This window comes from Salvelinus fontinalis, chromosome 5 (assembly GCF_029448725.1).
Source record: "Salvelinus fontinalis isolate EN_2023a chromosome 5, ASM2944872v1, whole genome shotgun sequence".
Taxonomy (NCBI): domain Eukaryota; kingdom Metazoa; phylum Chordata; class Actinopteri; order Salmoniformes; family Salmonidae; genus Salvelinus; species Salvelinus fontinalis.
The window spans coordinates 52,142,432-52,165,903 of NC_074669.1; the positions used below are offsets into that span (position 1 = coordinate 52,142,432).

General features: G+C 43.7%; 2 protein-coding genes and 1 pseudogene across 4 annotated transcripts; 1 reads left to right on the forward strand and 2 right to left on the reverse strand.

The window, feature by feature from the left end:
• Positions 1-789: 789 nt before the first annotated feature.
• LOC129855810 (ecto-ADP-ribosyltransferase 4-like) lies at positions 790-2,326 on the forward strand. The gene is made up of 3 exons (XM_055923838.1): positions 790-872; positions 1,009-1,101; positions 1,513-2,326. Exons 2-3 carry the CDS (start codon positions 1,036-1,038, stop codon positions 2,266-2,268), a joined length of 822 nt encoding a protein of 273 aa, XP_055779813.1. The 5' UTR covers positions 790-872; positions 1,009-1,035; the 3' UTR covers positions 2,269-2,326.
• On the reverse strand, positions 1,095-8,434 carry LOC129855808 (NLR family CARD domain-containing protein 3-like). 3 transcript variants are annotated; one of them, XM_055923836.1, is made up of 3 exons: positions 8,120-8,434; positions 4,711-4,898; positions 1,095-4,436 (listed from the first exon to the last, which is right to left on the reverse strand). In XM_055923836.1, the coding sequence occupies exons 2-3, from the start codon at positions 4,787-4,789 to the stop codon at positions 2,578-2,580; spliced, it is 1,938 nt and encodes a 645-aa protein (XP_055779811.1). In that variant the 5' UTR covers positions 4,790-4,898; positions 8,120-8,434; the 3' UTR covers positions 1,095-2,577. The 3 variants fall into 3 exon arrangements, with proteins under 3 accessions (XP_055779811.1, XP_055779812.1, XP_055779810.1); XM_055923837.1 differs by having other exon boundaries at positions 1,095-4,433; positions 4,711-8,434; XM_055923835.1 differs by having other exon boundaries at positions 4,711-8,434.
• Positions 8,435-8,535: 101 nt separating this feature from the next.
• LOC129855809 (SLAM family member 5-like) overlaps positions 8,536-23,472 on the reverse strand; it is a 28,299-nt pseudogene continuing 13,362 nt past the window's right edge.

Below are 23,472 nucleotides of genomic sequence, written 5' to 3' on the forward strand. Positions count from 1 at the left end.
ACGATAACATCCTTTCACTATACAAACAGAATGTGATATCCTTTAGAGTTAGCAATCGCTTTAGCCTAGATTCATGACTAAAATCTAATTTGAATAATAACATAATAATTGACATCAGTACATTTAATTATGGTTTCTTTGATATAATAGAATGGCAATTAGTAGTGCATTTTTTTTACATTATCAACAAGTTAAATGCAAATCTTTAAACAGTAATTAAGTTAATGTCAGATGTGATAATATTACACACGTACACTGAGTTTACAAAACATGAACACCTGGTCTTTCCATGACACAGATTGACCAGGTAAATCCAGGTGAAAGCAATGATCCCTTATTGATGTCACCTGTGAAATCCATTTCAATCAGTGTAGATGAAGTGGAGGAGACAGGTTAAAGAAGGATTTTTAAGTCTTGAGACAACTGAGACATGGATTGTACATGTGCGCAACGCTGGTGGCTTTCTCTTGCGTTCGAGCATTATTGTATCCAGCATTCTGAAAATAAACGCATTTATTGTTAATTAGCTCATGCAATTTTTTTGGGGGGGTTGCATATACGTATTTTTAAGTCTGCCACCACATAAAACACACCCACGATTTCAAAAGTTATGGCATGTACACTATATTTTCTTCTGGCCTTTGGGAAACCAACTCACAAGGATTGGGAGAGAGTGAGTGTGGGTGATATTGGCCAATTCATGTGTGGGCGTTAAGGGTCAGCGCACGCTGGGTCAAACAGTAGTTTAATCTCAATAGTTTCCTTTCCTTCATCTGAATTCATGTGGGTTAAAAACAGAACTGCTTAACAGGATAGACCTATACTGTCAGCTAAAACTATCTGGGACTGGACAAAGAGAGGACAGAGATCCGGTAAGGACACACACTTGCTGACACACACACACCAGCAGTTACGACTGACTGACCAAGATTTATCAGTCATGTTGTTTCATTGTAAAAATACCAGTATTAGGAAATTAGAGATTATTTTCCAACATTCTATCAACAGGTTGTTTTGCTGTCAACCTGCATTATTATGAAATACTTGGCCGGTGTCCTGTTGCTCTTGACAACAATGCTCACGCCAGTCAACAGTGCAGAGGTGGGTGACCCCAGTTTTATTTTATTTATTCTTTATTTAACTTGACAAATCAGTTAAGAACAAATTCTTATTTACAATGACGGCCTTGGAACAGTGGGTTAACTGCCTTGTTCAGGGGCAGAACGACAGAGTTTTACCTTGTCAGCTCAGGGATTTGATCTAGCAACCTTTCGGTTACTGGCCAAACGCTCTAACCACTAGGCTACCTGTCACCCCAGTTGTATATATTATTTGAATATATTGGTGACACAATTTACAGGAAGCCAGAGCTTTATATTTATATATGTAGCAATATACAGTATATATGCTAACAGTGAATAGCTGTCCTCAGCCGTGCCAGAATGATTCTAACACTGTATAGCTGTCCTCAGTAGTGTCAGAATGATTGTAATGCTGTATAGCTCTCCTCAGCAGTGCCAGTGTCGGTGTGATGAGGAGCGGTTGAACATGGAACTGAGCTCGGTGGACGACCGCTACCCGACGTGCAGGGAAGAGATGATGGGGAACATCACCGCGGGCGACCTGCTGACCAGGGAACGCCAGGCCAGCCCTTCTTTCTCCACCGCCTGGTCGCAAGCTGAACGCTGCAATGTGACGGTGGCGAACCTCACCAACCTCCATGTCACAGCGCTGACCCTCTACACAAACACATACAACCGCACCTTCCCTTTGATCTTTGACGTGGAAGCTAGATCTCTGGGCCCCGACGCCAATGTTTACCGCCAGTACTTCCTGTTCAAGTCCCTCCACTTCCTGCTGACCGACGCCCTGCGGCTCCTGATAGGGCGGGAGGAGGCAGAGGCGGAGCAGGATGGGAAGGGCTGCCTGCTGGTGTATGCTGACAGCGGGCGCGGGGACAACTTGCGAGGGGAGGTGGGGGATCAGGTGCGCACCGGGCACTTTGTCCTGGCGTCCACGCGGCGGTACAGCTCCAGCTTTGACCTGACCATCCGGACGTGCCACGGGCACCTGCTGCCCCGCTTGCGTTCGCGCCACTGCCGCTCCTCTTCAGGCCTCAATGTGCTGGTGCCACCCTACGAGCTGTTCAGGGTGGTGGCGGTAAAGAAGGTACCTAACAACTGGAGAGGTGCTCTGACATGGCACTTCTACCTGGAGTCTATTGGCACTATGACCAATCTCAACTGCGCTATGACTTCTGCCATGTGATCGGCAAGTTAGCTTGTACAAAGCTCTAAGCAAATAAAGTTTGTTTGTTTGAAGAATCGATTGATTGATTGATTTTAAGATTTTTCAGTAGACACTACTACCCACTACTCAGATCCATAAACATGGATTGCAATCATCACTTTTTCTCTGTACAAAAAAACACTCAAACCTACCTTCCAAATGTACCTATACACCTCTCTAAACTTGACATTCCTCAACAGTCTCATGCAGTGGCAATATAGTATATGTGGCAGTACAGTCCGTGGTGATGTCTCCCTAGTAGACCATTCATACAGTAGTGATGTCTTTCTAGTAGACCTGCCAGTGTCTGTCTCCCAGTACGGTCTGCATCCTCCAAAAGCCCCACATGCTCATTCGGCGCATCCAACTCAAACGTTCCATCTCCCTAAACACTTCCCTCTCCATCTCCCGGCCTGCCCAAAGCATGTCCGCCAGCTCCCAGCATTGGTCGGGCTCCAGCAGGAACCCCCACCGGGACTCGGAGGCCAGGTAGCGTCGGACCTCCCTGCCCAGCGAGGCGTCCCCTAGCTCCCGCAGACCGCGGAAAAGCGCCAGTGTGGTCTGAGGGTAAGGCTCAGCCTTGATCGCCTGCTTGATGTATTCTGCCGTGATCTCTGTAATCCCCTTGGAGCCTGTGACCTTTAAACTTTCCCCTAGACATGCTAGATCTAAGAGAGTCTGGTTGGGTGTTGTTGAGAGGCCAAGGAGGAAGCAGAGGAAGAGGTCATAAGTTCCGTGCGTATTCCGTAAAACCCTGTCCACGGTGCATCTGTGGAGGTCTAAAAGGGTTGCTCTCCTGAACGTCCCTTTCAATCGATCAAAGAGTGTAGTAGGTTGGAGTAGTAGGTTTCTCCTTTTATTTGTGTAGGTGAGAAACACGTGCAGGGCAGCTAGGTAGTCTTGAATGCCTGCGTACGCAAAGCGGTACATTTCCTCCAGGTACATCTCACACCCTGCGATGAGCGGCCTACACAACCTGTGGAATGTGGAACTTTTAGAGACGTCGATTCCGCATTCCTTCACATCGCTCTCGCTGAATATGAGGCTTCCTCTTTCCAGTTGTAGAAAAGCCAGCTTCCCAAGCTTACGAATAACCTCTCTGATTGATTCCGAGTGTTCACCATTTCGATCGTTCTTCAAACCAATCCGAACAAGCAAAAAGTGAGTGTATAGTTGCGTCAGAGTGTCTATCTCGACACACTCTCCCGCCTCAGTGTTTTCTAAAATGGTCGCCAACATCTCACAGCACAACGGTGTTTGGCACAGGACGCAGAGGTTCCGTGATGACTCTAGTGCAATAGCTTTCATGACTAGGGCGATAGCTTTGTGCACCAGACTCTGATTGCCAAACCTCTTTCTAAAGAACTCCCTCTTCTGGGTGTCGTCGAAGCCCCGTATCTCTGTCAAGCACTGTTGTTGGGGGAGAAAGTCGATGGGGATGAAACTGGCAGCCGCAGGCCTGGTGATCACCCAGACGTAGGCAAAGGGAAGAAGCAGCTGACACCAGATGAGGTTCGCTAGGAGGATGGGCAAAGGCATCTCCTTATTGATATCAGACTCCACTGATATGCTTTCAAAGTCCAGGGGAAGGTTGAATTGGTCCAAACCATCCAAGATGAAGACCACCTTAGACCGACTCAGATCCAGACCGGGGTTCTCACTCTCCGACGTCATGGACAAGTGGAAGTGGCTGATGAGGCCACTCAGACTGAAGCTCCGGTCTATCAGCCAATTGAGTTCACTGACGGGAAAGACAAACAAGAAGTCGACTTCCTGATTGGCTCTGTCCTCGGCCCAGTTCAAAACAAACTTCTGGACACTCGCAGTCTTCCCTGAGCCTGCGGGACCCTTCGTCAGGACGGTTTTTACTTGAGGCCGATCCGGAGATAGCGGCGGTTTGTAGATATCGTCAAGCTTGATCGTTACTTCCTCATTAGCAGTGGGCATATCTGATGGTGGCCTTACGGGTCGCGTGGCAGCATGCCTATCGTTGTGCCATTGGACGTTGCCCTCGGTGATGAGGAGTTCCACATAGGAGTGTGTGAGGCAGTGACTCCGCACCTCTTGTCCTGCTGGGGTTCCATCACACAAAGACACGCACCTCCCTCTCAGCTCTGATTGGAGCTTCTCTCTGACTCCTCCTACTGCTGGGACACACACACACACACACACAGTGAGAGATAGAGAGACACAGGGAATTCAGATTAGATTGTTTTGGAATTTTTGCAGGTGTACAAGTATGTATGCATACCTACAAGAGAGCAACATTCTGAATGAAACTAAATATATTATTGTCTCCAGTGAACTTAGCTCTAAATGTTGTGTGCACAGTGAGATGAGCTACAGAAGAAATGTCAATAGGAAGTAGATTCAGTATATAATTCCAGGCATATGAAAATCATGAAGAGATAAATTACTTACACTTGCTCCTCTGAGTATGGGCTGTACGTTCTCCCTCGGTGTGTGGCAAGGTCACCCCCTGTTGGCCAAAATCCTCCATCGCAGTCTGAGCCAGGCTGACGTCACAATCCGTGGGGTTGGTCTGGGATACACTTGTGATTTCCTCCCGGAAGAGATTCACAGCAGGGTTGGGCTCAATTCAGCATGCTCTTGAATAAAGGGTGGGAGTCATGTTTTGGCTGTTAAATGTACTAAAATGAGAACACAATAGAAATGTCAACTTTCAAATGGTACCTCAAAAGATGGTTGGAGGGTCACATCAGAGAATGCTGACCCGAATGGGAATATCAGTTGTTTTAAATGATACTGTCAATCTTCCATAGGAAACAGGGTTGGGCTCAATTCAGAATTGAATTGAGAATGTCTGATAAATTCCAATTAAATGATTGAATTTTAATTGAATTCCAATCGAAGTAGTAAACAGGATATGGAATTGAATTAAAGGAAATAGAATTGAACTCGGTGAAATAAAAAATGCCTCTTCTATTCTATATTCTGTCCACAAAAATAAGCCCACAAAGTGAGAATATTTTGTATTGAGGTCAATGAGGGTGTCGAATTTAGTCAACAAAAAACGTTATTGCTAATTTGCTACGTGAGACTTATTTGATTGAACAGAAATGTTGTAATGGTTAGGTTGTTATGAATGCACATAAGTGGACACACGTGGCATTTTGGCAACTTTGAAAAAAATGACTTTAACTGAGTTGTGCCTGTTGTCATAGAGATAGATAGAGGACTCATCATTGATATAACCTGTTTTAGCATGGACATTGCCATTGAGGGCTTCAACCACTTTAAAGTAGTCAACTGGGTGAGGATTCCTATGAGAAGGGAGCAATCAGCCAATGAAGAAGAAGGAAACAGACTACTTTAAAATAGAGATAGCATTAATGGCGCTGCCCATGCTGTTACAGATGCTATAATGGCACAGATACAAAGATGCTCCCGAGTGGCACAGCTGTCTAAGGCACTGCATCTCAGTGCAAGAGGCGTTACTACAGGCCCTGGTTTGATTCCAGGCTGTATCACATCGGGCCGTGGTTGGGAGTCCCATAGGGTGGCGTACAATTGTCTCAGCGTCGTCCGGGTTTGGCTGGGATAGACCGTCATTGTTAATAAGAATTTGTTCTTAACTGACTTGCCTAGTTAAATAAAAGTTAAATAAAAAGTTAAAATATTTCAATGAGTCCTCTATCTGTCTCTATGGCCTGTTGTTCACACATGTATCTGCCCTCTCACTGGATAGAATGTTCCCACCTGATGTCACCTCCTCCCACCCGCCTTCCATGTTTGAGGACATCTATTTCCATTGTTGACAAGTGGTCATTTGACAATCTTGTCAATATAATAGACAATCTTCAATTGCAATCAATTAAATTCTACTTCCTGCTATTCCAACTCAAATTCTACACCACTTAGAGGGTGTAGGGGTGTGGTGAATTTCAACATATGAATCAATTCTAAAAAAATGAATTGAGCCCAACCCTGATTCACAGCTAACAGTACAAACCTGAGATACAACAGAGGATCAGATAAATGCCATGACCTTGTTTGCACCCTTTTCATTGTAAATCTGACTCTAAGACTTGGGGGGTCGTTTTTAACTCAAACCATTCAGAGTAGACAGACGATTTCGTGAAAAGTAACTTGTCGGTATCCTCTCATGTCTGGCAAATAAAGGCGCTGACAAGTGCCTATCCACCACATATGCGAATGGCCGATAAAGGCGGATTCAGTGGAATGCGACGCAGCCCATGCAAATAAACTGAACGTCTCTAGCGTAAACACAAGGGGGCTTTTCTCAAATGAAAGTGGACGAGAATACGCTTGAATGTAATAAAAATTAATCTAGCTAGATGTTCATTTTATACATAAAAGGATAAGTAGCATATAGTTTTTAAACGTTTCTCCTTCAAGAAAACAGCTGATTCAAATGGGGTGTGGCAGATTTCAAAACTCTTCAGAAAACTGGTAGGATTCTCTTGTTCATCCTCGCCAAAAGGAGGATATCAAGGAGGGGAGGACCGTGTTCCGTTTGCCTACTAACGAATTGAGACTCTCCTTGACCACTTATCGGTTTTTCGGGTCACGGAGGAAAGACTTTTTACCAAATGATTAAAGTCAGGGGTTTTGTTTAATAAAACGTGGTGACGTCACCAACGTCCGGGCCTCTGTAAATTCCTCATGGAATATCGTTTCACAGCAGCCACACCTCTCTACTGCATTGCGCGCAGTCAAATTAGCCCCAAGGTTGCCTTGTTAAATCTTGTTCATTCTCGAAAATTAAATACCATGACTGTTTTCTCATGATACAACATACTTTGGTAATATCGTTATCAACCTACTGCAGATCCCTTAAAAATAAATGTGACTGCAGGGTGTGCTGTTAGTTTGCTAACACTCCAAGAGAGACTGGTAGAATAGCTAGCCATCGCTAGCATTCACTGGTTGAAGTTTAAATCACCTTTGAGTGTAATGGAGTGAACTATTAGATGAATACATGTCATTAGGGTTTCCAATCAAAAACACATATTTTAACCAATGGGTAAAATAGTATGTTAATTGTGTAGATACTCCTCTAAGAAAACCAATGGTCCAAACCCATGTCTCATTCATAATCCGTTCAAAAGTGTTTACCCGTAGGGATAGACAAAATTAGGGTGACTAAATCAATGGAGGACAGAGAATGATAGTGGTAAAAAAATCGGGAAAATAGCATTGTGTCAGCTAGGCTGGATGCTGTGAGAGTATTAGGCTAATTGACAAGTTAACTGTTGACCTCATCATTTTTCTTCTCGAATCTGGAGGACATAAAACATGCCATGTAGTATTTTCATATTTTAATATACTGTACGTTTTTCATACAAAAATTCCAGTTCTTTTTCGAAGATTTCTCACAATCAATTTTGCAGAGGACCAACCCATGTAAACCCTCAAAAGTTACTGCGAGAAAGCACCACCGTTCTGTCAACAGAGTTCGGTGTTTATTATCGGAAGCATGAAGTTACGAAATCCAACTTTTCTTTATATAATGTTAATGATATGTCAGAGAAAGACCCCACTGAACGACGCAGAACATGAATAATCATATTTGACTCGGTCAAATGTATATTATAACATAAGGAAGTTACATTTCATCACCAAAGCGCGTTTTCATCAATTTAGAGTGGGCGGACGGGAGCTATAATCAGTTATAACGGGAGTTTATAATCCAGTGTCGTTATTACTTGAATTCACGCATGGATTAACTGCTTTCAATTGGGAAAGATTGCTTCCGTACCCCACTTCCATGATTTCAGTTCAAAACGTAACTTCGTGGAGTTATGCTATAGATCAGGAATCAAATTAAAAGTGTAAAGGTACTCACCACGTTGTCCATGCTGCTACAGACTGAAAACGAATGTGTGTTTTATATAGCTCTAAATTCCGCGGTGTAAACGCACAATTTTTAAAGGAGGAACCACTGTTGGAAGGTTACTTATTTCCTGTAACGAAACATTGGAGTTGAACAAATTACAATATTGCGCAATCTGAATTTCGTGTTAAATTACATAACGTTTCTATATGTATTTATTCCAGGTCCCTATTAAATACTCTTCCTGGGATCCAATTACGATTACGCAATTACATACAAATTAAAACAGTACATAAAAACATATTATTACACTCTACCACAATATATAAATAATACAAACACAATAATAAAGTAATATTACAATATTAAAATGAACATAACATAAATACATAGAATGATAAATGGGGCTCTCATGTTTTGCTACCAAATATTTGACAAATGTTTTAATTTTTACTCACAATAATGTTATAATAATGGCACATTGGCACAAAAAGGCGTGACTACAGTCTAAAGCACAGAAAGGTTGTCCGAGAAAATTTTGGTTGCACATGATTTAAGATACACTTACACAATTTACAGTACACTGTCTCAGAGCGAAACACTGGCAATTACGTACAGTCTACAGTATCCTGAAATATAAAAACATTCAACCACTAGATGGAGGTAAAGGACTGGAAGAAAAGGCCAACGTTATCTCGAAGCAAAGCTGTACATTTTATAGTATTTTTAAATAAAAAGTTAGTAATTCACTGTTTACAGTCATAATTGTTTTTAAACAAAACAAGCTAATTAAGAGCTACAATTTAGCCCAGACCTACCATTTGCGAAAAGCGATAAGAAGAGGAAAATGTCACTCAAGATCAAATGGCAAATCAAGATCTGCCCCTCAGAAAGATTTTTTCAATACAACATACATGGTGAAAGGAAAATATTTATCTATGGACCTTTAGTTTCTAAAGGAGCTTAACAGCCATAGCTTCTAAGGAGTAGGTGGCTTTATCTCAAAGACCTGCTCTTTTTATGTTATGTACACAGCTGCTATCCACCGGCAAGCTAAACAATGACCAGCTATAAAAAGATACAGGGGAGGAACCTTCCTTTAAACAACAAAACAGTCAATACAGAAAATAAGCTTTGGCACAGCAGTAGCATTGCAAACACACTAGTGAATTGTATTAAAATATATGTTCCATTCGGTTTTAACTTATACATTGGGATATGTGACAAAAGGCATTTAAAAAGACGGATTATCCTGATCCTGCTACTAACTCAATGCATAGTTATTGAATTGGTCCTTATCAGTGGATGTCATCGAGGCCCCTATTTGACAGAATAAGAATGACCTACAAAGAAAGCCTGAAATTATAACAGCAGTGCAAAAGTTCCAGGGGATTTTTCTCCATTAACAACTGTGCCTCTAAAAGGTTTTCTGGGTGAATATTTTTGCACTTTCATTTTGTTTCAAACGTCCTCTTTATGATATACCAACCTCTACAGGATGTCAGTTATCATTTCGGCCTCCCATTGACTTCCCGTTTTTCCCTTTCATGCTGTGTCAACATCCCTGCTGGCAGCCATGCGATGTAACAGGAGTGTATCATAAACTGATGTCAGGTTAGGGTTGTCTACACGACTCCTATTCTGGTATCTCTGTTCGCTCCTCCTAGGCAGGGAGAGGGAAGTAGGGTAGGGAAGGACAGAGAGGGACAGGGAAAGAAAGGGCAGAGAGGGGAGATTAAAGGGATGGGAAAACAACAAAAATAAGAGGATTTTATGCTTCTTTATTATAAACGTTGTGCCAGAGGAAGGAAGGAAACAGGACATTCCTGACACTCTCTTGTCTACTCTCATTGTTCTGCAGTAGGGAACTCAACAGTCAACACCACACATCTAGAACCTTTCCTGAAGCTAGTGGAAGGAATCACAAAGCCTGACTTTAAAAGTCCACAGACTTTGCAAATACTGTAAAAGACTACATGAAGATCGAAGGCATTACTAATCAAATGAAATTGTATTTGTCACATGCACCGAATACAACAGTGAAATACTTACTTACAAGCGCTTAACCAACAATGCCGTTTTAAGAAAAATAAGAGTTGAGTAAAAAATTGATAAGTAACAAATAATTAAAGAGCAGCAGTAAAATAACAATAGCGAGGCTATATACAGAGGCTATATACAGGGGGTACCAGTACAGAGTCAATGTGTGGGGGCACCGGTTAGTCGAGGTAATTGAGGTAATATGGACATGTCGGTAGAGTTAAAGTGACTATGCATAGATAATAAACAGAGAGTAGCAGCAGCGTAAAAGTGTGTGTGGGGAGCAATGAAAATAGTCTGGGTAGCCATTTGATTAGCTGTTCATAAGTCTCATGGCTTGGGGGTAGAAGCTGTTAAGAAGTCTTTTGGACCTAGACCTGGCACTCCGGTATGTGCTATGTGGCTTCTCATTGTGCAACCCAACCATATCATATGGGCAAAACTGGTTGCATTGACATCAGGCCAGGTATCAAACTCAGGTGGTCTGTGCAACTCAAGACCTCATTAACCCACTGACACAGAGCTAAAGCCTACAGTTGTAGCCACGAGGGCTGCTAAAGCTAACCTGATTTTTACTAACCTGATGATCTGTTCGTTTTTTAGGAGTTATCGATGCATAATCAATGTCAACTTGCACTCTTTCGGATGAATCTGTGAAAACAAATAAAGGAAGGTAAATATGGGCCTAAAGTGAGGTGTGACTAACTGACAGAGACATACAGACGCTCAGCCCCCAGGACAGGTTCTGTAAACACTCAGGACTCATTTGTTACTATGAGTACTGGTCTCTGTGGTTGCAGTCATGTTGGTGTCAGATAAGCCAAGCTATTCAAGTAATCATTATGAGAGAGAGAGCGTTTGTGTGTGTCTGTGTGTGTGTGTGCCTTCTGCCTTTTCAACATTTAGAGAACTTGTCTGGGATAATGACACTGTCTGAGAACAGCAGAGGAAGTGTGGAAAATATGACACTTTATTTGACCTGCATCCTGTGTTCAAGCAAACATTTCCCACCTTTTCCAAAACACTAACCTTGATTGTAAAAAAATAAAAAAGGCTAAGCATGCTTTAACTTTGTGGAGTGACCTCACACCTCTAGAAGATAAATACCTGCCTTGTGAGTGTTCATTTCCCCTCTTCTTTAGATAGATTGCAAGTCCAACCAGCCCTGAGGCAACCAAAACGCAGATTACAGCAATAATAAGCATACCCCGACTCCTCTCACCACTGTCTGAAATAAAACACAAGGAAATAATTTTTGTGAAGTACGTTTTGAATGAGCTCAACTAAACTTCCCTTTCACTTGGTAAATGCTATTTTCTGGATGGATTTAATTCAAAATGTGTCTTACCTGCATCATTAGGACGACCATCTTCACTGCAACATTTTGGGACATGAACTGTCTCATTGCTGACAGGGTTAGCAGCCACACAGCTGTAGGTGGAGTAGTAGTCCTTTCCCTCTACCTCCAAATGGAGAGAGAGATCAGTGGTGAGGTTAGGACTGCTGATCTGGTTTATTATTTCCTCTCCTCTGTACAAGATCAAGGTCACCTCTTTTTCATTGTCCACATAACACACCACACTACAGGATCTGCTGTCACACTCTGTCACCTGAGGTTTGGAAACAACATCTGGAAGAAAAAATATGAATAAATTGGAATTGGAACCTATATTAAATGTGTTTGTAATATACAGCACACACACACAGATACGCACACACGCACACACGCACACACACACACACACACACACACACACACACACACACACACACACACACACACACACACACACACACACACACACACACACACACACACACACACACACACACACACACACACACACACACACACACACACACACACACACACACACACACACACACACACTTACTGTATACAGTGAGCTGAATTTTTGTTTTTTTCCCTTCGTCTGTATTCTCAACAGTATAAAGCCCAGCATCGTCTATCTGAAGGTCTGATAGAGTGAAGTATCTTGTAACATTGTTCAAGTGGAGGCGGTTTTCAAATCTCTTCTCAAGGGTGATTTTGCCTCGTTTACCAGGGTACACATTTGCAATACTGCCAAGTTCTCCATAAAGTAAATTGCCAGACTTGATCACCCTCTCTGGAAAAGAGAAAGACTGTCCCACGATGCCTTTCACCTGCTGAATCTCAGACTGGACTGTTTGCTGAGAAGCACAGAGTACTGTGGAAAGAGAGAGACTCAATATCAACACAATGACTGCAGTTGCACACTAAATTTCACAATACCTGGATAAGTGTTTAACATGTCAGTAACTGCATCCACATGATATTGTGATCTGATATCAGACTGCACTGAAGATGACAATGACACTGAAGATGACAATGACATTCAATCATTAGTTAATTTTTGCTGCACGTCTGCAATGTAGTTGTCTGGAATGACACTACTGACTTGAAGCATACCCCAGTCCTTTATTTACTTATTTAAAAAAAAAAAACTTTTCCCCCAATTTTGTGGTATTCAATTGGTAGTTAGTGTCTTGTCTCATCGCTGCAAATCCCATACGGACTCAGGAGAGGCGAAGGTCGAGAGCCGTGCGTCCTCCGAAACATGACTCAATCAAGCCACACTGCTTCTTGACATAATGCCTGCTTAACCCGGAATCCAGCCACACCAATGTGTATTGGTATATTTTGTCTGAAATTAAGTTCACATGGAAATGCATTCTCTGAGTGAGGGAAGTTCTTCCCCAATTGACTGTTGTTTTTTTCGGCAAAATAAAAGTCAAGGATATCACTGAAAAAGCACATGACTTTACAGAGATATTTCATTACCAAGTAACATCATTTTCCACTACAGCCTCTTAAACAGCCTAGATTGTATCCTTTGAATTTCAGGGTCAGAGGAACATTGCAGCATGACAGAGTACTAATGTAGGCATTAGACTATGTGTTATTTGTTGAAACAAGGTGTTGTGTTGACAACACAGAAACAGGGATCAGGGGCATGATGGTTGTCCTACTAGCAGTAGGAAAGAGACAGGAATTCTGTACAAATGGACACTGCAAAAATATTCTGAATATAAGCAGCTGTAGCCTGTAGAAATGTGTCTGCTAAATTACTCAAATGTAATTATCTAGACAGAAGTAATGTATATCAATAATCAGAGGTGGGAAAAGTATCCAATTGTCATACTTGAATAAAAGTAAAGATACCATAATAAAAAGTGAAAGTCACCCAGTAAAATACTACTTGAGTAAAAGTGTAAAAGTATTTACTTAAGTATCAAAACTAAATGTAATTGCTAAATTATACGTAAGTATCAAAAGTAAAAGTATAAATCAGTTCAAATTCCTTATTTTAAACAAACCAGACCACACGATTTTCTTGTTTTTGTTATTTACGGATAGCCTGTGGCAGACTCCAACACTCAGACATAATTTACAAACTAAGCATTTATATTTAGTGAGTCTGCCAGACTCTGCACCCTCAGCACTCCTACTTCCCACGGCTATGGTTTTAGGTGTTGAGTAAGGTAGAACAAATGTTTCAGTGTCACATCCTCTGAGGAGACATAGTATTAATGTATGCAGCAGGTGGGCTCAATTAGGCATTATGTTACCCAGGTCATTAGCTTAATAATCTGGTTCTTGGCTCATAGGCCCAACAGTATATTATTGGGATTGTACAGTAACAACTTTTCAGTATTCGTTCTACAGGTGGATAGAAGAAAACTCATGCACACCCTACGGACATAATGTATTTGTCCTCCTATTGCGAACTGTATATATTGTCTATCTGAATGGGACTGTGTTTCGTTTCCTTTCCCATCAGTCTGTCACATCGTGTGGTCTGCCTTTTTCTGTCACGTTAGGGGTTTGACCACACTGTGAAACAGCCCCATACAGTCCCATCTCACACGCAGGCCTATGTGGGGAAATAAGTTTCCACTGCAATGAATACTTTTCACTGTAGCAAACAAATAGTTCTCTGTAATGCTTAAAGGTCTACCCGCGACTTATAATTCTTTCAGTTGTCTGATCAATGTAGACCTGATAGGGGTCTTTGGATTTCTAAAAATGAAAGTGAAATTGCACTGGGAAAAGGAAGGCTATTTTGCACGGGTGGGTAAGGCCTAGGAGTGTAACTATAGTACTTTTATACAACATTGTTTTCACATTCTCTAAGCAAATGAACTATGCAAATTGGTGATGAGACGAAGAACATTGTGGTGATAGCCTCCCTAATGTTGCATGTTCTTCAGCACAAGGAAGCTAGCCTCCGGCTTACATACTCCAGACACTTGATAATAAAGTATGCATATGGTATAAGCCAAATAAGCTGTGTTTATGTCTCACCCACAAAAACCAAAGTCCTGCTTATTTAGAATAAACATACTTCTCAGCATCGCCATAGTAACAGAGGATCGACAACACACAGACAGCGACTTATGATAAAAAAAACTATAAAAAAACCCCGTTGGCAATGGTTGAGGGGCATTTTCTGCAGCTGGCTACTGTAACAGTAAAACTGTAATAAAAAAGCATTGGCTAACAAGCTGACAGTTGTTTACACGTTTCTAGGGAGTTGCTAAGAGTTTGTAGTTACTGGGAAAGGGAGATACCTAGTCAGTTGTACAACTGAACGCATTCAACTGAAATATGTCTTCCGCAATTAACCCAACCCCTCTGAATTAGAGAGGTGCGGGGGGCTGCCATAATCGGTGCCCAGGGAACAGTGCCTTGCACAGGGGCAAAATGACAGATTTTTACATTGTCAGCTCAGGGATTCAATCCAGCAACCTTTCGGTTACTGGCCTAACGCTCTAAACACTAGGCTACCTGCCTACTGGCCACCTGCTGATATTTAAAAAACCTAGCTAGCTAACAAATAACAAAAAGGACAATCAAAAAGGACAGGATAATAGACAGGAAAAGTAGTACCTAAACTTACATAAGCAAGAGAAAACAATTCAGACAGATAACAAGTGAGGTATGCTTTGTTTTCATAAAAAAATGTCTAGCTACAACTAGCCAAGTGCAAACCAGCTATAACACATACTGTATCCAGCTGTAATAAACTAAGACAGATAAATTTACAAGCCCCAAACTCAGAAACCTTGCAATCCAATATGCAGAAGCTATTGCCAGTGAAGCAGGGCTGAAAAAATATAAACAAAGAGCACGCAGAGACCCAAAAAGCAGAATTTATACAACAAAAATACAAAGAAATCAAGGTGGATCTTCTCTTTTTCACTGAACGTCCAAATGCTTGGCATGCAGATATGCGCAAGGCAAACAAACATCTTAAAATGTCTGTAAACAAGACCATGAGACAATTGTATGTGGACAGAACCCCGAAATGCAATATTGATATATATAATAACAGAACAGTAATGATCCAAGTCTCTGAGGCCAGTCTAGAGCTGTTTGAAGAAGAGTTCGACAAAACCTCTTGTGGATGATGAACTAAAAACGGACATGTCTCCACTAACAACACCTGCAACTCCCAAAACCTGGGCTTCAAAACAGGAGGCCCACAGTACATCACTCCCTCCCTCACCTGTAGCAGCTGTGTGCACACACAAAAATATTATTGGTAAAACAAATCCAGAACTGCCTCCCCTACTTGAAGTGGAGATGACGTAATTCAGGGTGAGCACCTGTACGACCATGTACACCTGGACCATGAGGGAGTCAGAATCTTTGCCAAGGACCTGAAGGATGCCATGTTAGGCAGAGTTCCACAATTATACCAGCCCAGCAACAGAGTCCCCCCCCACCTCCCCACTATCCAAGGAGATAGCAGCCATCGGAGAGACAACCAGACCTGGGCCCGCCTCAGCACAGCTCAAGCAGACCCGGCCCATCACAGCACAGCTCATCCAGACCTGGCCCGCCTCAGCACTGCTCTATCAGACCCGACCAGTCTCAGCACAGCTCAACCAGGCCCGGCCCATCACAGCACAGCACAACCAGACCCAGCACACCTCAACTCAGCCCAGCTCTACACATCACCGACCACTACCCTAGGCTCTGGAAAAACTCTGTTGAGGGTAGTGCACCACAAGATGCCATCCACACCATGTATTATTCTCATCATCAGCCCTCAGATGCTGAGTTTGGAGCTTCACCAGCCACGCTGCCCTTCACACCACCCTCCTCAATTATCCCCCACTACTTCCCTCCCAGGAAAGTTTTGGTTACCCTACATTTCCAAGACGGTGTAGCAGTGTAGACGTCTTTGTCCTGTCGTGTCCCGTGTCCCTTGTATATATCTTTTTACATCTTTTTCTTCGCATATCTTTTAAAAATACTTTCTTAAACCTCAACTTCTAAATACTCTCCTGCAACCCGCCTCACCCAATGTGGCGTGGATCTGCTTTTTTTCTAAAGTATTTCTATTTACTTCTGATCTGGAATCCATCTACTGAAGATAGCCAGCTAACTGCCTACCAGCTATCAGTTAGCAAACCATTGCTAGCGGTCATCAGCTAACCTTTAGCTCGGAAAGCTCTCGCTAGTTCGAACAACGTGACTAAAACCAGAGCATAACGGACCTATTTCTCACCATATCCCCGGATTCCTACCGCAAACTCTGAACATTTTCATCTGGATCTTCGCAACTAGCTAACCACAATCCCGGGTGACCACTCCTGGCTAGCGTTTCCATCCCGGAGCAGGCACCGGAGCAGGCACCAATTAGCCTGAAGCTAATTGGCTAGGGCTCCTGTGCTACCACTGAAGCCCACTCCTGGGCTACAAGACCCGGACCCATTTACTGCCGGTACGGAGCACGGAACCCCGCCTATCCTCTACGACTGGAATACCGACATAATCTGCCCGGGGACTCCAACAGGCCCCTCAGGCGTGACGCCCGCTGAAGGCCCATTCTGCTAACCTACTAGGCCTGTTAGCTACCTAGAGCTACCTGGAACCCTACTAATTCCACGACTGGTCTATCGACGTCACCGCACGAAGAGGCAAAAACAGACTTCCCCCCCATCGCGACGTCCCCCAAAGGCTAACTTGCCTGCCCCGGTCTGCTAACTGCTAGCTTATCTTGCAGCTAGCGCAGCCAGGAAGCTAGCACCAGTTAGCAAACACAATTCTACAATTCACAACCTCTCTTTCGCCATCGCTATCCGGCTTGGATTCTCTGTCGACACGACCACGTCTGGTTTGCAGACGTGCCCTCAACCGGTGCCCTCAACCGGCCTCCGTCTGAGCAGACCCCCTCCGTCTGAGCAGACCACCCCCCCGGGCTACTAACTTTAAACGCGTGCTAGCTTAGTGGAGGCCTCACTACTCCATCTACGGCTGCCCCCTGGACACTATGATCACTTGGCTACATAGCTGATGCCTGCTTGACTGTCCATTAATTCACGGTACTCCATTCTGTTTATTTGTGTTTTATCTGTCGGCTCTGTGCCTTAACTCAGGATCTGTGTGTAATTAATCCGACCCTCTCTGCCCAGTCGTCGCCATTTTTACCTTCTGTTGCTGTGTTAGCTGACTAGCTGCTGTTATTTCACCTGCTGTTTTAGCTAGCTCTCCCAATCATGACCTGCAATCACTTTATGCCTTATTGTATGTCTCTCTCTAATATCAATATGCCTTACATACTGTTGTTCAGGCTAGTTATCATTGTTTTGGTTTGCAATGGACCCCGTAGTTCCACTCTCCGTACCTCTGATACCTCCTTTGTCCCACCCCCCACACATGCGGTCACCTCACCCATTGAGACCAGCATGTCCAGAGATACAACCTCTCTTATCATCACCCAGTGCCTGGGCTTGCCTCCGCTGTACCCGTGCCCCACCATACCCTGGTCTGCACATTATGCCCAGAATCTATTCTACCACGCCCATAAATCTGCTCCTTTTATTCCTTGTCCCCAACGCTCTAGGCGACCAGTTTTGATAGCCTTTAGCCGCACCCTCATCCTACTACTCCTATGTTCCTCGGGTGATGTGGAGGTAAACCCAGGCCCTGCATGTCCCCAGTCACCCTCATTTGTTGACTTCTGTGATCGAAAAAGCCTTGGCCTCATGCATGTCAACATCAGAAGCCTCCTCCCCAAGTTTGCCTTACTCACCGCTTTAGCACACTCTGCCAACCCTGATGTCCTTGCCGTGTCTGAATCCTGGCTTAGGAAGGCCACCAAAAACTCTGAGATTTCCATACCCAACTATAACACTTTCCGTCAAGATAGAACTGCCAAAGGGGGAGGAGTTGCAATCTACTGCAGAGATAGCCTGCAAAGTTCTGTCATACTTTCCAAGTCTATGCCCAAACAGTTCGAACTTCTAATTTTAAAAATTAATCTCTCCAGAAATAAGTCTCTCACTGTTGCCGCCTGCTACCGACCCCCCTCAGCTCCCAGCTGTGCCCTGGACACCATCTGTGAATTGATCGCTCCCCATCTAGCTTCAGAGTTTGTTCTGTTAGGTGACCTAAACTGGGATATGCTTAACACCCCGGCAGTCCTACAATCTAAGCTTGATGCCCTCAATCTCACACAAATCATCAAGGAACCCACCAGGTACAACCCTAAATCCGTAAACATGGGCACCCTAATAGACATTATCCTGACCAACTTGCCCTCCAAATACACCTTTGCTGTCTTCAATCAAGATCTCAGCGATCACTGCCTCATTGCCTGTATTCGCCACGGGTCCACGGTCAAACGACCACCCCTCATCACTGTCAAACGCTCCCTGAAACACTTCTGCGAGCAGGCCTTTGTAATCGACCTGGCCCGGGTACCCTGGAAGGATATTGACCTCATCCCGTCAGTTGAGGATGCCTGGTCATTCTTTAAAAGTTACTTCCTCACCATATTAGACAAGCATGCTCCGTTCAAAAAATGCAGAACCAAGAACAGATATAGCCCTTGGTTCACTCCAGACCTGACTGCCCTCGACCAGCACAAAAACATCCTGTGGCGAACTGCAATAGCATCGAAGAGCCCCCGTGATATGCAACTGTTCAGGGAAGTCAGGAACCAATACACGCAGTCAGTCAGGAAAGCAAAGGCCAGCTTTTTCAAGCAGAAATTTGCATCCTGTAGCTCTAACTCCAAAAAGTTCTGGGATACTGTAAAGTCCATGGAAAACAAGAGCACCTCCTCCCAGCTGCCCACTGCACTGAGGCTAGATAACACGGTCACCACTGATAAGTCCGTGATAATCGAAAACTTCAACAAACATTTCTCAATGGCTGGCCATGCCTTCCACCTGGCGACTCCAACCTTGGCCAACAGCCCCGCCCCCCCCGCTGCTACTCGCCCAAGCCTCCCCAGCTTCTCCTTTACCCATATCCAGATAGCAGATGTTCTGAAAGAGCTGGAAAACCTGGACCCATACAAATCAGCTGGGCTTGACAATCTGGGCCCCCTATTTCTGAAACTGTCCGCTGCCATTGTCGCACCCCCTATTACCAGCCTGTTCAACCTCTCCTTCGTATCATCTGAGATCCCCAAGGATTGGAAAGCTGCCGCTGTCATCCCCCTCTTCAAAGGGGGAGACACCCTGGACCCAAACTGTTACAGACCTATATCCATCCTGCCCTGCCTAGCTAAGGTCTTCGAAAGCCAAGTCAACAAACAGATCACTGACCATCTCGAATCCCACCGTACCTTCTCCGCTGTGCAATCCGGTTTCCGAGCCGGTCACGGGTGCACCTCAGCCACGCTCAAGGTACTAAACGATATCATAACCGCCATCGATAAAAGACATTACTGTGCAGCCGTCTTCATCGACCTGGCCAAGGCTTTCGACTCTGTCAATCACCATATTCTTATCGGCAGACTCAATAGCCTCGGTTTTTCTAATGACTGCCTTGCCTGGTTCACCAACTACTTTGCAGACAGAGTTCAGTGTGTCAAATCGGAGGGCATGTTGTCCGGTCCTCTGGCAGTCTCTATGGGGGTACCACAGGGTTCAATTCTCGGGCCGACTCTTTTCTCTGTATACATCAATGATGTTGCTCTTGCTGCGGGCGATTCCCTGATCCACCTCTACGCAGACGACACCATTCTGTATACTTCCGGCTCTTCCCTGGACACTGTGCTATCTAACCTCCAAACGAGCTTCAATGCCATACAACACTCCTTCCGTGGCCTCCAACTGCTCTTAAACGCTAGTAAAACCAAATGCATGCTTTTCAACCGTTCGCTGCCTGCACCCGCACGCCCGACTAGCATCACCACCCTGGACGGTTCCGACCTAGAATATGTGGACATCTATAAGTACCTAGGTGTCTGGCTAGACTGCAAACTCTCCTTCCAGACTCATATCAAACATCTCCAATCCAAAATCAAATCTAGAGTCGGCTTTCTATTCCGGAACAAAGCCTCCTTCACTCACGCCGCCAAACTTACCCTAGTAAAACTGACTATCCTACCGATCCTCGACTTCGGCGATGTCATCTACAAAATAGCTTCCAATACTCTACTCAGCAAACTGGATGCAGTTTATCACAGTGCCATCCGTTTTGTTACTAAAGCACCTTATACGACCCACCACTGCGACCTGTATGCCCTAGTCGGCTGGCCCTCGCTACATGTTCGTCGTCAGACCCACTGGCTCCAGGTCATCTACAAGGCTATGCTAGGCAAAGTGCCGCATTATCTCAGTTCACTGGTCACGATGGCTACACCCACCCGTAGCACGCGCTCCAGCAGGTGTATCTCACTGATCATCCCTAAAGCCAAAACCTCATTTGGACGCCTTTCCTTCCAGTTCTCTGCTGCCTGCGACTGGAACGAATTGCAAAAATCTCTGAAGTTGGAGACTTTTATCTCCCTCAACAACTTTAAAAATCTGCTATCCGAGCAGCTAACCGATCGCTGCAGCTGTACATAGTCCATCTGTAAACTACCCACCCAATTTACCTACCTCACCCCCATACTGCTTTTATTTATTTACTTTTCTGCTCTTTTGCACACCAGTATCTCTTCTTGCACATGATCATCTGATGATGTATCACTCCAGTGTTAATCTGCTAAATTGTAATTATTCGATTTATTGCCTACCTCATGCCTTTTGCACACATTGTATATAGATTCTCTTTTTTCTACCATGTTATTGACTTGTCTATTGTTTACTCCATGTGTAACTCTGTGTTGTTGTCTGTTCACACTGCTATGCTTTATCTTGGCCAGGTCGCAGTTGCAAATGAGAACTTGTTCTCAACTAGCATACCTGGTTAAATAAAGGTGAAATAAAAAAAATTAAAAGAAATTCCCATCCCCAGGACAGGCCTAGGACAATTCAAGCCCCCAATAGCAGCCCCAACTCTGCAACAGGAGCCAACTCTGCAACAGGAGCCACGCCAAGGCCTCTGGTGGTTAGAGCATTGGGTCAGTAACCGAAAGGTTGCTGGTTCGAATCCCCGAGTTGAAAAGGTACAAATCTGTTGTTCTGCCCCATAGCAAGGTAGTTAACCGACTGTTCCCTGGGCGCCGAAGACGTGGATGTCGAATAGGGCAGCCCCCCGCACCTCTCTGATTCAGAGGGGTTGGGTTAAATGTGAAAGACACATTTCAGTTGAAGGCATTCAGTTGTACAACTGACTAGGAATCCCCCTTTCCTTTTCCTGTGCACACCCAGAATGGAGCATTGGCAGCCACTCTAGTCCCTTGCAGCAGCTCCACTCCTTCGGCAGGAGCTTCATCCAGGTGGACTGAGCGCTGCCAACACTGCTCTCCCAGTTCCCGCGCCAGCCCTTGCATCCAACGACTTGAGAGAGGTCTGTCAAATGCTCAGTCTGCTCTGCTTTCACGTGGTTGGCCAGGGACCTTGGAAAAGGTCTCAGGTCACTCAACAAATAGCTGCAGATGGCCCTATGCCTGTTAGCTCTGATTGGGAATGAGCTGTTATAACCCCTTTGACTTTAACTCTCGTAGGGGGTTCGGGCTAATGCACCTAAATGTGCAAAGTATGATGATAAAAAAATGACAGAATTAACATTTGAGTACAATACTCATGTCCTGACATTCTGGTTCTCTTGGGAACATGATTAAATGGTTCTGCCTCTGATAAAGACATTGAAGTAAATGATTATCATGTATTTAGATGTGACAGATTACAGAAAGAGGAAGGTGGGTGGCCATATATGTACTATCTAATTTCATTGCAACCCAATTTTTAAATATTTATGTTCCCAATATATTTGAGTTCCTGGTTGTCTATGTGTTTATGTGTCCATAAACCAGAACACACATTTATTTGTTGCTGGGATTTACCACCCTCCTTGCTGCCATGGCGGATGCTTTTAGTGCAATATCTGAGTGTTTAACACCTTTTCTGGTCCTCGGAGTCGGTCATTTTATGGGATATGGATCTGGATCGGCTATCCCTAGCCTCAGATCAATTTAAGAGTATATGCATTGATTTGAATCTGACTCAATTGATCTCAAAACTCACACGGCTAAATGTGAAAAACCCTTTTAACTCCTTATTGATTGACTTAATTCTTACTAATAACCCCGATAAATATTTGTCAAGTGGAATATTTGCATATGGTCTCAGTCATCATTGTCCCATAGTATGTATTAGAGATACAAAACAGCAAAATACTACTCCTCGTTTAATTAAGAAGGAACATTTGAAAAAGTTCTCTTCTCAAGGGTTCTATTCTGATTTAGCTGTCCCCTGTATTCCTGACCCCGAGTTGGCTCTTGAAAATATTTCCTTCAGATGTATTTTTCTTGCAGTTAAACACGCCCCTTTTAAACAAAAATAGCTCAGAAGAAAACCAAGCTCATTCAGATGAGAAAGCAGGCCTGGGCCAAAGCTAGGAAAACTGACTCTGTGGTGGACTTAGGGCTGGGCGATATGGCCAAAATATAATATCACGGTATACATTTGATTTAAGAGTAGTGAGTGATCCTAGGGTGGCAACACATATATCCTAAATGATTTCAATTCGTTTTTTTCTCCATTCTGATTGTTTTATACTGTTCAATTCAACCAAAACTAATTTCAGCATTTTTATCATTTCTGCATTTCCTGCACTCAATTGCAGCGGTGGAAAAAGTACCCAATTGTCATACTTTATTTACAGATAGCCAGGGGCACACTCCAACATCTTCACAAACTCAGAATTTGTGTTTCGTTAGTCTGCCAGATCAGAGGCAGTAGGGATGACCAGGGATGTTCTCTTGATAAGTGCATGAATTTGACAATTTCACTGTCCTGCGAAGCATTCAAAATGTCATGAGTACTTTGAGTGTCAAGGAAAACGTATAGAGTAAAAAGTAAAAAATATATATATTTAGGAATGTAGTGAAGTAAAAGTAGTCAAAAATGTAAATAGTAAAGTATAGATA

What these genes read in the sequence shown, in the direction of transcription:
- LOC129855810 (XM_055923838.1), top strand. Translation starts at nt 1,036, where the DNA reads ATGAAATACTTGGCCGGTGTCCTGTTGCTCTTGACAACAATGCTCACG. An exon ending in CGCCAGTCAACAGTGCAGAG is followed by an intron (nt 1,102 to 1,512) that starts GTGGGTGACCCC and finishes AGCTCTCCTCAG; the next exon opens with CAGTGCCAGTGTCGGTGTGA.
- LOC129855808 (XM_055923836.1), bottom strand. Translation starts at nt 4,789, where the DNA reads ATGGAGGATTTTGGCCAACAGGGGGTGACCTTGCCACACACCGAGGGA. An exon ending in CCATACTCAGAGGAGCAAGT is followed by an intron (nt 4,437 to 4,710) that starts GTAAGTAATTTA and finishes TGTGTGTCCCAG; the next exon opens with CAGTAGGAGGAGTCAGAGAG.